General features: G+C 55.1%; 1 protein-coding gene across 1 annotated transcript in view; it reads right to left on the bottom strand.

Annotated features, from left to right (window-relative positions):
- Positions 1–12,092, bottom strand: part of DRP2 (dystrophin related protein 2) — a 14,295-nt gene extending 2,203 nt beyond the window's left edge. Inside the window, exons 1-16 of the mRNA XM_009331637.1 lie at positions 12,046–12,092; positions 11,069–11,225; positions 9,777–9,897; positions 8,979–9,247; positions 8,334–8,480; positions 7,734–7,812; positions 6,448–6,508; positions 5,972–6,033; positions 5,620–5,694; positions 3,398–3,599; positions 3,108–3,193; positions 2,215–2,372; positions 1,910–2,076; positions 1,481–1,592; positions 949–1,085; positions 594–659 (exon numbers count right to left, since the gene is read on the bottom strand). Coding sequence (XP_009329912.1) covers positions 594–659; positions 949–1,085; positions 1,481–1,592; positions 1,910–2,076; positions 2,215–2,372; positions 3,108–3,193; positions 3,398–3,599; positions 5,620–5,694; positions 5,972–6,033; positions 6,448–6,508; positions 7,734–7,812; positions 8,334–8,480; positions 8,979–9,247; positions 9,777–9,897; positions 11,069–11,225; positions 12,046–12,092 — 1,946 coding nt within the window. The remainder of the gene's footprint in view (positions 1–593; positions 660–948; positions 1,086–1,480; positions 1,593–1,909; positions 2,077–2,214; positions 2,373–3,107; positions 3,194–3,397; positions 3,600–5,619; positions 5,695–5,971; positions 6,034–6,447; positions 6,509–7,733; positions 7,813–8,333; positions 8,481–8,978; positions 9,248–9,776; positions 9,898–11,068; positions 11,226–12,045) is intronic.
- Positions 12,093–14,528: the final 2,436 nt, after the last annotated feature.

The following is a 14,528-nucleotide window of genomic DNA, read 5'->3' on the forward strand; positions in this document are numbered from 1 at the left end:
AGGGCTGCTGCCATGCAGCCGGCTCTGCCTCCTCTCACATAAGCAAAGGAAAGGGGTGAAAGCGTAACAGCTCCAGCCTAGGGCCTGAGCTACAGGGTCCCTGTGCTCCTTGGGTCCCCACTCTGCCTGGACCCGTGGTGATCATTACAAACCACAAGGCAGCAGCAACGGGAAGCGTGCAAGCAGCACTGGTGAGCACACAGGCAGAGTAAGACATTGAGGGATCTGTCTGGTGAGAATTCAACCAGCAGCTAATACTGGGAAGAGCAGGAGGGTACATGGAGGCTGCTTCATCACTAAGACATCTGCTGTCAAATGCATGGTGTTTGCTGCCAATTTGCGTGGCATCAGCCGTGTCCCAGGCAGGAGCAAAGTGGTGCAGGCAGGTTTGCCTGGCCCTGCAGCTGCCTCTTCCCAATGGCACTGCAGCCTGAGCTGCTGTAGCCAGTCTCTGTCTGCCAGGCAGTGTGCTGGGAAGTGTGGAGGGGGCTGTGGGCAGCAGGAGCTCACCATGCGTCTGCCCTGAAACCCCTCCACACCCATCGGAGTCATGCTCTGTGCCCTGCCGTGACAGCAGTGCCCAGTGGTGATACCTGCTGGCAAAGTGCTCGATCCGGGAGTGGGTGTCGGCATGTGGTAACATCGGGGAGGAGGCTGGTCTGGAAGAGACGCACACTGGTCAGCAAGGCTTGGCAGCCCTCACTCAAAGCTAGGGCTTGGAGAGGCTGCCCTGGTGTCACCTGGGCTGAGAAGAGCCAGGGACAGGCTAGAGAGGGAGACTGAAATCTCTGCTCCTCCAAGAACTAGGTGCCATATCAGCCCCAGAGTAAGTGCCCCCTCCAGCCCTCCCACGGGAGCCCTGTCTCACAGCTGAGATGCTGCTTCCATCCATGGAGCCTATGTATCAGGCAGGGTTAAAAGGCACAGCCTGGGGCCCAGCCAACTCACGTCTCGGAGAAGTCAGCCTCGAGCACAGACTGGACGGGCAGGTAACCTCTCTGTGGGTGCTTGCTGAAGTACTGCTTGGACCGAAACTTGTTCTTCAGCGTTGTGGCAAAGTCTCTCATGTTCTCACTGGATGTGGTCTGCAGAGACACAAACATTACCAAGGTGCTGCTTAATGAAGAGTGGGGGATCACAGTGGGGGATCCGCAGGAAAGTAGTCCCTTCAGGCTGAGCATGAGCTCCACAGAGGAAGAGGCAGACAAAACTGAGGAAGCAAGGAAGGCACACAGCAGCTCTGTCAGCCTGTCACAGGGCCTGGCACAAGTCAAGCTGGGCATTGGTGGATGCCATGCATCCCGCTCACCATGAGCCCCAGAATAGCAGGGACACAGGCAACATCCAGCATACGGAGTGGAACAAAAACATACAAGGGATCCACTTCTGGGGCTGCACCAGCCTAAACATCGCAAGGCTGCTGCCGTCGATGTGGACCTGCTCTGAGCCAAGACCCTCCCAGCCCAGCCCAGCTCCATACCGGGGTGTAGTACTCCATGATGGGGTAGTGCAGCTTGTTGCCCTTGCTGGCTCGCCCAGTGAGGAAGCAAGCCTGGCAGATATCCACATTGAATTGCTTCAGGCTCCGATACCTGAAGAGATCAAGAGGCCATAGGGAGGCAGTGAGAATCAGCAAAACCACATCATTTTGGAGCCCAAGGAGAGCTCAGCAAGGGACAGAGGTGGTCTGTGTTGCTCTTGCACCCCACTGAACCCACAGTGCTGATGGCTGAAGTCCCCAGAAAAGCATCCTGCTCCTTCCCCTCTGCTGGCACCTGGTCTGACCTGCCTGAAACACTGCTGCTGCAGAGCTCTAGGTTCCCCCAACAGCACAGAGAAAATTCAGCTCCCTCCTGCAGGACACCATGCACTTCCCTTGAGGGCCAAGGTCCCATATCACAACCCCTACCTGAAGCCCTTGATGGGGCACTGCCGGCAGACAGAGCACTTGGTCTGGTGCTTCACCTGCTCAGCCATGGTCACCCGGTGCAGCACGGCCAGCCACACCATGGACTGCGGCTCCAGGTTGGCCCACTCCAGGAACTGGGATGCCTCGATGGTGGGCTTCCCGTTGCTCTGGGGAGGGGAGAGGAAGGGGCTGCTCAGAGCTGGGACCCAGCTGTGATGGGGTGCAAGCTCCTTGCCAACGCTGGGAGCCTCTCCATGGCACGGCTGCTGCAAAAGGGATGGCACAGGCCACAGCACCCTACTCACAAAGCGGAAGCAGCTGCGGATGCTGGGCTCCACGTTGCTGCCCCCGAACGCTGCCACCTCCCCCAGCTGGCGTGGGACCTGGATGGCCTCGTGGAGCAGGACGCCAAGGTGCCGCTGGTCACACAGTCCCCCAGCGTTTGCCACTTGGCTGAAGAGATCTGCTGGCAGAACAGACACACAGCCCTGTTAGAGACACATGCCTGATGCCCCGACACAGCGGGCAGGATGCAGGCACAGGGGAGCGGTGTGTGATCAGACCAGGGGCCCTGCTGCCTGTCTCCAGCAGGGAGCTCAAATAAGAGGGAAAAACTGAGCGATAATTAAATAACCTTTACCAGTATCCTTCCAGCTCCCAATAACCAGGAGTTTAAGAGTCTTCTTGAGACAGAGGTTACATACATCACTTCTTTAACAGCCACAGCTGGCCTGTCCTCTATGAATCTGCCCAATCCCTTTATTTAACCCCTAGGTGCTTCCTATGCTAACCCCTCCGCAGTATCCCATCGCAGAGAGCACCATGGTTAAAACACAGTGAGAAAAGGGGCTTGCTATAATTTGTCTGAAACCTACTTCCCAGCCATGCAGGTTTTTTCCTTCTGGGAAGCACTGGATAACTGTTTTCTGTTTGCCTTCTCTGCACTGTTCATTATAGTGCCATGCAAGCAAGATCACCACAGCACCAGTCAGTCTGCAAAAATGCCTCCTAATTTAGGCAGCATAGGCTTGGGGAGGGGGGGAGGGAAGGGTGGTGATGCAAGCAGATTGGTCACTGCAGGAAAGTTTTTGCTCTGTTCTTTCTGGGCAAAGAAGGGCTGAGCCAGGAAACAAAAGCACTCCTGCTTTCCCCAGGTTACTCCACACCAGGCCCTAGGGGACGGAGACAGGGGACTTACACTGAAACTTCTCCTTGACCTCTGTCCCGCACAGACATGCAATGCCTGTCTTGAAGGAGAGCGCCCTCATCTTCCCACTGCGGCCACTGCAAGGTGAGATATTGCACAGGTTTGCAAATGTTTTGGAGGTTTTTTTATGCAGGGGAGTCAGCAAGGCAAGCCCGCACTAGGCAGCCCCCTCGCTAGCGGCCAGGGCCTTTTTGCAGCACTGCCAGCTGGAAGAGCAGCACAGAGGTTTCCTTCCAAGCATAGCAGCCCCACAGCTCAGGGGGACACTGAGGAACGGGTACCTGTCAAAGACATTCAAAAGCCAGTTGAGGCTCATGTCCACACAGAGCGGCACATTCACCAGGATGCCCCGCTCCTCCTCCAGCCTCTCGTAGAGGGCGGTCAGGCAGTGAATGACCTCCACCACGTCCATCGCCCGGTCGCTGGGCTGCAGGTCATGCTCATTGAAGATTTCCAAGGCCGTGGCCAGGGTCACCATGTCCACTGTACAGATGGAGGGATCAGAGGCAGAAAGGAAAACAGGAGAGGTGAGAACCAAGAGGAGGGAGACACAGCCCGCCCTGACCTGGGGCAGTCTCAGCCCCACTGCAGTGCAGACGATGCTGGCAGGATAGGCACAGCTCCCAGAATTGCTCTGCCACCTGTAAACCCCTCCCAAAATACCCTCCTATAGTCAACTTGAGCCACCATTCTGTGTGACCTTCCTTCCCTGTTGCTGTGGCCAGCCACAGCCACGAAAATGCTACCCATGAAAGGCTCTGTGCAGAGCCGCAGGTGCCCAGAGCTGGCCTCTGCACGGGCTGGGTCCCTGTGGGGCTGGTGTGGGGAGGTGAGGGGGCACAGACCCACACAGACCCTACGAGCAACTGCCCAGAGGTGGAGTAGTCCTATCTCCAGCTCTGACCGGCAGCGGGTGTCGAGGCAGAAACCTAAAATGGGGCTAGGACAGCATGGGCTACCCTGGATACCCTGCTTTCAGATTTCTATGGCTGCAGGTTGTATGTGCTACCATGTTTAGCAGCCAGCAATCTTTCTTTCCTGAAAGTCTTTCCATTTCTAAGACCATTTATGTTCTCAGTGCCCAGGGGATCATGTGCCATTTCCACACTGTAACTTCACTCTGTGGAAAAGTCCTCCCTTCTCCTGTCAAAGCTGCTGACAGTTGCACTGGGGACCCCCAATTCACACGCCAGTGAGTATTGCTCCTGCTCACCCTCGCGTCCACACTGTCCATGACTGCACATGGCTCTGACATGTCCCACACTGCCTCTTTCTGATATAGCCACTCACTCCACCAAACCTCTCATCATGGGAAAGCTGCTTTGGCAGCCTCCTTGCCCTTCTCAAGTACATCTTGAATAAGAAGCACTTATTCACGTTCTTCCACATCATTTCTGGGCTGGGAAGAAGGCGCCAGTGCAGCATGTGAGATGCAAGAGATGGGCAACCAAAGATGCACAAGCAGCACATGGAAGGGCTCTGCTTTGCTCTCTGCCCTTTTCCTCACCATGCCTGGTGTTTCTGCGGCCGCTGCTGCATGGACATCTTTGCAGGGTGGCGAAAGCTAACTGCTGCTTCCCCCCATTTGCACTACGTCAGCCCTGAATGTGCCCAGGTATGGGACAGCCTGGTCACCACGGTGTCATGAAACTACTCTGCAGCCAGGGTTCAACTCCCCCAAGTACCAAACCTCCTCTCACTTTCACTCATTGCCTTCTTCCAGGCCTTTCACAAGATGTCAAGGAGCACAGGTCTGCCTGGGACCCCACTGCCGCCTGGCTGCATCTCCTCCCTGTCGGAAACGATTAATTCAGGAGGGGGGTTTCCCTCATCCTGCTGCTGTTTGATAGAGCCTTAGGCGAGAGGCCTTGCCAAAAGCTCTCCAGCAGCCAAGGATGCCACATCTATCAGATTCCCATCCGCGTGCTTGCTGATTCCCCCTAGAAACTCCTCAGCAGTTTCCGAGGAGCAGCTGCCCCTCGGAGAGCCATGCATCATGTTGAACTCTTATCGCATCATATTCACCTGGCTATTAATCCTCATTTTAACTGGAGTTTTACCAACAGTGCAGAAGTCAGGTTTATTGGCTCCCTTCCTCCTCTTTAAGTGGTGGAGCCCTCTCTGCCCCTGCTAGCGAGGCTGGTTTCTGCTCTCAGTTACATCCATGGCTTCTCCAGGCTCCCTTGGAGCTCCTGGGTGAGCTCCTGCCTGATCCCACAGCTTTGTAACTCTGAACTAGACTACTTTGTTCTCAAATCCCTTTGACTAACACCCGCCCTTGAGGCATTTCCACCCTAAGCCTGCAAAGAAAGGCGCTGACACAGACACCTCGCTGGTGGGTTTGCTCAGCTTTCCAGCCACAGGCTCATCTTCCTAGTGCTTCTCGCCTCAGCTACCTGTCCCCTGGTGGGCTCCTGCCTTTGATGTGCTGATAAAAGCTTGTGTTAGTTTAATGCCTTTATCGAGGGAGACCCAGCAGGAGGGAAATACTTCCCACACTCACATCGCAGAGCTTTTTGCACCCGTCGTAGTTTCATAGCCGTCCGATACGCTGAGAACTTGATGTTGTTCAAATCCGCTGCAATAACACAGGAAAAGAAGAATAAAACTGCAGCTCAACATCCTTATCTCCAGGGCAGGAAGCAGCAGTTGCAGTTCCCAGACACCAGCCCCACCAGCAGAAGCAGAGTGTGTGTGGAAGGAGGAGGGGCAGAGCCTGGCAGGGGCTCGCACCCCATTGTTTTGGGGAGCCCTGTGCCACAGAGGGGAGCAGGTGGGCTGGGGGAATCTCATATAGCACCCTACACTGCAAAAAGGTGGATGCTACTCAAATGGTTTTGTGGCAGCCTCCTTACCCAGTGTCTGGTACAACTCCGTCATCTTCGGGTGGTCCCAGCATGTAGTCTGGGCCTGGTGGCTGGAAGGAAAATAGAAGGAAACCAAGAGTCAAGCTGGGAATTAAGCAGCTGCCGTGAGAGGTTACAAAAAAGGACCCGGCCAGCCCTGAGAGCAAGTCTCCCAGTGCCTGCAGATGCTGGGGCCGCTGCACCCCGGTGAGCACCCCCCCCAGCCACAGCAGCAGGGAGGATGCCCACAGGAGGATGCCCTCACTTGCTGCCAGCCCACCCTCCTTCCAGTCAGCGTCGCCCCTCATCTGGGGCATTTCAGCAGGCAGGGAAAGCCTGGCTCTGCCAGGTTGGGGGCAACACACTTCGCTGGAGGTCAGTGCTCAGACCAGTCTGCTTACTGCCCCCTGCTCCTAATTGGTTCCCAATTCCTGTTTCCCACTGGGCCAGAGAAGACCACAGGCTTTGGTTGGGAGCACACTCACTTGATGTAGTACGGCACTTTGTTAGGGGAAATGGCTCGCTCCCAGGGGACCTGGACAGAGGCTGCAAGGAGAGAGACACAGATGTCAGATCAACACCAAACACTCCTTCAGGCTGATGCTGTTTCTGATGAGACACCAGCGGGACTGTGCCAGCAGGTGGGTGCCTCTGAAGAGGCTGTGCCTTCCCAAATCACCAACTGGGGGTGTTGGAACAGGCAAGTGGATGCTGCCTATAAGAGAGGCACAAGACTGCTGGTCTTGTCAGAGGTGTCTTATCTCTCCTGAGACAGGGGCTCTGAATCTGGCTGAGCTCAGAACTCAGGAAGAGACACTTCCTGATGCTTTTGATGATGCTCAAGGCAACGCTGTGGTCACCAGTGCGCAGGGCACATCATCCCCACCAGTTGGGATTCGGGCACACACACAGCACTGCCTGTTATGGCCAGGCTTGGGCACCCACAGCATCTGCTGTTCCCATTACTCATGCTCTGTGTGTCAGCTGCAGTACTTCGGGAAGATGAGGACGCATCCCGTGCCAGTTGCCTGCCACCCTACATTTGTTATCTAGAGGACGAAAGCCCTTTTATGACGCTCAGCTATTTTCCCTTATCATAGGCAGCTTATCAATTCCAGCAACTGGAAAAGTTGCTCTTCCTTTCAGATAGGAGGACGTGGTCTGAAGAGAAACACAGGCCAACAAACCCCACTGACATCTGGAGACCCTGCAGAGCTCAGCATTTACGAGGATGGACCCCAGACTCTGGAGCACAACCTGCTGCCCATCCTTTGCAGGTCTGAGAGCTGTCAGCCAGCCGCAGCTCAGCTCTGTAGGAGCAGCATCCCTCTGCCTCGCCACGTGAATGAAAACCTCCTCAACGTGTGCATTTTTGGCCTCTGAATGACTAACACGGGATATGGGGGACTGCCTTTTTCTGCCATCTGTTGTCTTGCCCACCCAGTCTCTGAGGCTGGCACAGTCCCAGTATCACCTGGGAGCTGTTGCTGCGAGTGTCACAGCTCTGTGCTCTGAAGGGAAACCACACTCATGTCCCACCCTTGGTCCCCCAAGGTGAGGTAGAACAATGCTAACTTTGGGACATGCCTTCTGCTCTGGTTCCTGTGTACCAGGCACTGGCCTGGGCCCTTTTCTAGCTGCAGGCATGTCTCTGGGGACTCTGGGCTGAGCAACAGGACTCTGCACCCCATTCTCCTGTGCCACAGCCCATGCTAAGCCACTCTGCAGAGGCAGCCTCACGGCGGGAAGCCAGGAGGACCTGCTTACGTACAGGAGAGGAAGTGCTGGGAGCCTGGTCCAAAGTCCCGGTGGGCATCTTGGAGCTGCTTCAGGCGTTCGTTTATGGAGGCCTGGAGAATGGGACAGAAGAATTCAATGGCAGCCCATCAGGCATTTCAGATTGAAGCCCCATTCAGGAAGGCTTGTGGATGGACTCAGACATGCCCCAGCACACAGGTCCTCTTCCTTCCTTGCCTGCCTTGGTATTTGCATTCCCCAGTCCACTCAGCCCTCTACACCTCCTCCCACAGGCAGAGGCAGCACAGGCCACATCTCCAGCTCACCTGTATCCATATTTTTACAGACGTCAACAAAGCCACAGCTGGTACTGACCCCCCCATCAGATCCTGCTTTTACTCAGACAGCATCCTTTGTTCTTCCCACTGCCTTTTCCTGCTCAAGACCTCTACAGATTTACCAGCCACTCTCCTCACACTGAACTGATGCTATCCTCCTCCAGGAACACTAGCTATACCATCCCTGCTATGCCAAGCCTTACTTTATTGTCCTTGAAGCTCAACAGTGACAGCCCTTCCCCAGCATCCTCCTGTCTGTGGTTTATTTGCAGTGCTTGGTCCTGACTCCTTCCCACCTGCAGCTGCTTCCAGCGCATGTTGATCTGCTCCAGGGTACGGGAGTTCTCCATGGACAGGTGGACATCTGAGATGGCAAGCTGGTGTGCAAGATCATTGACCACTTTCACCCCATCCTTCATGGGGGAGAGCTCCTCTTTGAACAGCTGGAGTCCCGTGCCCGGGGGAACAGACACAGGGCAGGGGAAGAAGGAAAAGAAACAGGCAAGCGGTCAGGACTTGGATCTGATTCCTCTGCTACAAGCTAAGGTGGGCTAATGGCTGGCAAGACGCTGCTGAGTAACCCTCCCACAGGGTACCTTAATAGGGAAAAAAGAAACAAAACAAACCAGCCAGGCTGGAGATTACTCAAATCTCCTGAGAATTGGAACATGGACAATGGCTTATCTATGCTGAGCCACTGTACCTGTGTAAGGTCTGTGCCATGACAAGGTGCTCAGCACAGCCAATTGCTCAGGACACTGCGGGCCAAATCCACCCTCACAAAGCTAGGGGACTGTCGGAGGGAGGACCTGGCCCCTGAGACCTCAAGTAACAAGGCTGCATTGGACCGAGCAGTCAGGAGGAGCAGCACTGCTCTCCTGGGAAGTAGCATCTCATCACTTCTGGGGCCAAGGCTGGAGCCTTCTCAGAGCCAGAAGTACCTTGGTTGACTGGATGTGCTCTGGTAAGGAGTCAATGAAGAGGTCCCCAATGGGTTCCCAGGTTTCACACACGCTTTCAGCCTGGTCCAGTGTCATGCTGAGCTCCTCCATGGCCCCTTTAATCTCTAGCAGCTGCTCCAGTGTCCGTTCGATGTGACGGTGCTGGTCCACGCACCGGGCTGTGAGCTTCTCCCACAGCTCACTGGCCACGTTCGCCTGCTTCCAGACAAAGCGGCTGATGTTTTGGATCCGGTGCCGGGGAGAGACATCTGTGAAGGCAAAGCAGAAGAGGAATGGAGAGCAAAAATGAGATCCCAGCCCAGAGGAGATTGGGCAAGAGATGGAGGGAGGGCACAGAAAAGGGAGATAAAAAAATCTAGGGAAAACTGGAAAGAGGGAGGGAAAACAAGCGATAATAATATCCATCTCTGCACCAGCTCCTCTAGGTATCCAGCCTGCCCACAGACCTCTGTCTGCTCTCTGTCTGTCCTCACAAGCAGAAGCCCTGCTGCCCTTTAAAAACCTACCCCAGAGCACATCTGATGCTGTTTCATGAGATGCACTCCATCATGGGCTGCGCCAGCAGCTTCTGCCTTTGCCCAGGACAGAAGCACTGCTCTGTGCCAGTCTGACCTTTGGCCAAAGGGTTGGAAACAGCCTGGTGCATGATGGCACAAGGCAGAGCACTGACGTGCCACTTTGTGCCACACCAACCACCTCCACTCCATCCTCTCTGGTCCAGCCCAGGAGGCACTGTGCTGTGCTATGAGAGAACAAGGAAGGGGGAGCTCCACAGACCTTTGCTTTCTGACATTGGTTCTTCTAATTCCTCAAATGGATGCTGGGAAAGGAAGGCCTGTGCTGACTCCAGGACAGAGTAAATGTATGGTCCCCGAGACTTCACTTCTTCCATGAAAGCCTGGAGAGCAGAGCACAGAGATGAGACAGCAGCCTGAGCTGGAGAATTGTGCCCCTGCTGCCCCCTTGCCAAAGGCTGCAGTGATTTATTCACTCCAGGGCCCAAACCTCACTGGAGATATAAAGAGAGGTTAACAGAGAAATATTTTTGCAGTTCGGGGAAGGAATGACCACCTGCAAGAAGGTGGCTCCTGCAGAGGTCTGGACTGCAGCTTTGCTGGAGGGGGGAGGCAGAACAGCAAGCCCAGAAGGGTGTGTTGAGCCAGGGCTGCGCAAGAGGAACTGCTTTATTGATGATGCTTTCACAGGCACTGCTTGGAGACACTCCTCACTCATGCAGTGAGAGCATGGTCATGCAAACAGTCCTTCCAGCAGCTTTTCAGCAACAGGTCCAGCTGCTGGAGGAACAAGGAGGGGGACAGCAGGATGCCCCAAAGCAGCATATCCACCAGGGCAGACTTCAGAGGCAGGCTGGTTTAGGATGTCCTCTCCTCCCCTCCAACTGCAGCCCCCCACTGGTGCTGTCGGTTGGACTGGCTATTTGTGTGCTGGGGAAGTGGCTAGCTCCAGCAAGGATGAGGGATAGCAACAGTAAGCAATAGTTCAGTTTTGTTTTCAAGGTAAAAACAACTAAAGTCCAACAGCCACTGGCAGCAAGAAGGAAATGCTCTGATCAGGGAAGCAGGAAACTCTGATCTGTCTGGGTTTACCCCAGTTTCAGATATGATGATAATGTGCTACTGCAAGAATCACTCATGTCCAGACTACTGGGTCGCCTTTAGACCAACTGACCTCCTCAGGCCCCAGAAACCCAAAAGCAGAGGCCAGTGAGAGGCAATTCCCTCTGTTGCAGAGTTAGGACATAAGGAGGATACTAGGCAAGAAGTGATGGGGCCAACTACCAGCTGCAGCACCTGCAGATGACTTGAGGCTGTAATGCAGATTTATTGCCTAAAACCAGATGGGCTCTGCCTGTCATGTGCCATGGCTATTTGCTATGGGATTGGGGCTCTGCCTTTCCACGGGGAGCACAGATGGAGACGGGCAAGGACTGGTGCACTCACAGGCTGTGGGCATGGGCAGTGATACGAGGCAGGGGTCCCAGGCAGGGCTGCCCACCTGCAGCTCATCTTAGCAGTGAACAGCAGCAGGGGAGGCGCGAGGGAACATACCGCATGTGTCTCCTTTTCCTGCTGCACCAGGAGGACATCGCCTCGCAGGGGCAGCTGTGCCGAGAGCTCCTCATCCTTCTGCCCGAGCCAGTCTATGATCTCCTGGAGAGGCACCTGCAGCTTCCCACTGTGGTCAGAAAAGGCCTCCAGACGAGCCCTGGCAGGAGAGCAAGCACAGCAGGACGGTGGTCAGACGGACAGGAGAAGAGCAGAACAGGAAGGGGAGGCATAGCACCATGGCTGGGGTGGTGACCCCTGGGCATCCACAGGACTGGCATCATGCCTCAGCACAGGCTGTGCATGACCCTCAGCCAGCACAGATGCTGCACCACCAGGTGGGATGAAGCACAGAGGCATTGGGGAGCGGAAACTCTGAGGCTATTCATCACCCTGGAGCCCGGAGCAGAGGACAGAGCTGCTCCGCATTTGCCTGTGGGTTGGGGCTGTGCTCTGGCTAGCACATGGGGGGCTTGGCTCAGCATTTACGTGACTGGACAGCTTCCAGGATCCTTGCATTAAGGCAGGAGACAATTAACACGCCCCAGTTAAGCTCTCCATCATGCTGGCTGTGGAGCTGCAACCTCTGACAGTCTGGAAGGCATGTTCCCCCCGCGCAGTGGAGAGGGCTCCCAGCGAAGGGACAAGCGCAGAGGAGGTGGCGGCAAGGCTATGGGGCAAAAAGAGACAAGCCGCAGAGACAGCAGTGGCAGAGGAAGGAGAAAGCAGCAGAAAGCAAACAGGAGTGAAGGAGGGGAGGGAGAGGAGAACAGGATGGGTGGAAATAGAGGGGATGCTTTTCAGCTTAGGGAGAAAGTCTCAGAGGTCTGTGGCCAAGAGGGGAAAGGGAGCCAAGGTCACTGTGAATTCATGTGGCTTGTCAAGCGAACAAGTTCAAAAACCGCCTGACAAGCACATGCAGCAGGCAAGGCTGGAAGGCCAGGCCAGCCCCGGAGCTTGCCCCAGGCAGGGACTCTTACCGAAGGCTGTGGGATTTCTTTTTGATCTCATTCCAGCAAAGATTCATCTCCAGAGGGGCCTGAGGCCCGGTGGCACCGCTTGGAGCCCGGGGGGTTACACACGAAGGTCCTGCACCATCCTGCGAGGCTTCAACCTGGGCAGAAACAGAACCACGCTGCATCCAGAGAACACTGCCTGGTGTTTACAGCACCTGCCTGGGGACACCTACTGCCCTCTGTCCTGACCCTGCCTGGCTTTTCAACTTGCAAGGGGGGCTGCCCTGCTCCCAGAGGGGTCTGTTAGCAGCTCCAGGGAAGCTCATGGCTGTGTCTGGAGGAAGGATGCAGTGCCAGCTCCAGCAGCATTAAGAGGAAAGGTTGAAGGAAGGGCTTACAGCACATCTCCTGTTCTGCAGGATCTCTGTGCTCCTCAGTTATCCAGCAATGAACTTATCTCACTGCTAGGTATTAAATCAGAGCTGGCCCTTGTGTGTCACAGTCCCTGCAAGGTTAATGGCGATTTTTTTCCACACCATACAGGGCTGCTGTGCTTCAAGAAGAGGTGAGCACCATGGGTCCTGTTGTTCCTAGGGACCAAGGGGACCTGCCAACCTCCTTTACACCATCCCCAGTACTGGGAGCTGCCACCTGCTCCTCTACAGAAGCACAAGGATATTCCCTGCCTGCACAGCAAATCTGAGATGCCGCTTCTCCTCCACAGATGCTGCTTCTCCTCCGCACCTCTCCAGAATGAGTAGTGGTGGGAAGGATGCTCCAAGAGGCCATGGAGCAGATGACAGCAAATCCTAACCCAGCCACATGAAGGGAGCACACTTTGCACCGCGCCACTCAGCCTGGAAAACCAGGTGCTGATCCCTGGACAACAAATCCTTGGTGGATGGGGGAAGGAATCCTCTCCTAAGCCTTTAGCACTGTATCATGCTCCTGCTCGTGATGGCAGCGAAGACATCGTTGCACTTGCTGGTGACAGCAACACACACCAGCAGGACTGGAAGCATCTCACATAGGACTCAGTGACTGACAGGGGATTTCCTCTTCGAAAAACATAGTTTGTTGTGCAAAACACACCGACACATTGCATTTCCACAAGTGAGACGTTGATGCGCTTTGTTGGGAAATGGCAGCATTTCGATCTAATGCTACTTTGATATTAGAGCTCACTTGTCATAATTATCCCCAGGTGATTAATCAACCATAATTAACTGCATTAGCACTTTCTAAACAGCACATACAACAGGTACCCCTTTGCCATAGAAGGGCAGCTGCCTCTGGGGGAAAGCAGCAGCTCTTCCAAGGGGAATGTGTGGATAGTTGTCACTTGTCCTGTCCAATGGCTCCCGAAGGTGTCCAGGGGACAGATCCAGCCAAGCCAAGGAGAACAACAGGCAGGAGGAAACCACCAGATTTTGCCATACAGCTAAAACAATACCCCTTCCATGCCAGTTCTCAGAGAGAAGTCAAATGATCGCCAAGACTGGTGCTAAGTTTGCTTCATCTAAAAACATCTAACACCAGGCTGTTCTCTGCCTCCCCATCCTGCCACTCCAGGAGCATCAAGAAAACAGAGAAAACCGTCACCCACAGAGTTCACAGGAATCTTGGGGCCATGAATAATAATCCACTGAAGATAAAACTGCTGCTTGCATGTAGAAAAATCAATACCCTGCATGTGCACATCCTCATGACACTGAAGTAGGCAAGCCCCACAGCACTGCCAGGGAACACTCCAGCCCTCCCCTCTATCCCAGGGGATACCAAAGCAGGGGGATCAGCTCTACCTGGGTGCAAGTACAACTGAAGGACAGCTCAGCAGATAACACAGTCCTCCCAGCCTTGTTTAAGAAGAAGTTAAAAGCCCACCAAGTCTGCGACTCACAGACCATACCCAGTAGATGAGCCAGTGACAGTGGCCAAGCAAGGGCCAGGTGTTGAACATCTGCTCCCCTAGGACAAAACACCTGCAAGCGAGCAGAGGGAAAAAGCAGTGTTTTCCCTCTGAGCATCCCCCAAGCATTCCTTCCCCAGAGCCCCAGTAGCAGCAGCCTAGATCCACATTCCCCCTCCACCCTTGAACAGCTTTATTTTCAGGCGCAGAACACTCACGCAGGCTCTGGCAAGTGCATCTACCTGTGCTTAGCCACAGATCTGCCGCAGGGCTGCTCAGCTTCGCCGGAGGAACAGGCATTGCCTCTACCCCTCCGGGTGCTGCCTGGCAGCACCCGGCAGGGAAGCAGGCGAGCACTGTGTGCTTAGCAGAGCGGGGTGCCCTGAGCACTGACCCCCCAGGAATCTGGAGGGGGGCGGCAGTGCCTCGCAGCCAGCCTCAATCCCAGCTTTGTCCAGTGGCATTCCAGCAGCCTCCAACCTGCCTTAACCCCGGTGGTGCCATCATGGCTGTCCACAAAGCGGACAGAGATTTGCCCACTGCAGGGCACCCCGGCATGGGAAAGCCCCTTGTGGGAAGTTGGCCATGCACAGAGGGA

This window comes from Pygoscelis adeliae, unplaced genomic scaffold, assembly GCF_000699105.1.
Source record: "Pygoscelis adeliae isolate BGI_AS28 unplaced genomic scaffold, ASM69910v1 Scaffold79, whole genome shotgun sequence".
NCBI lineage: Eukaryota > Metazoa > Chordata > Aves > Sphenisciformes > Spheniscidae > Pygoscelis > Pygoscelis adeliae.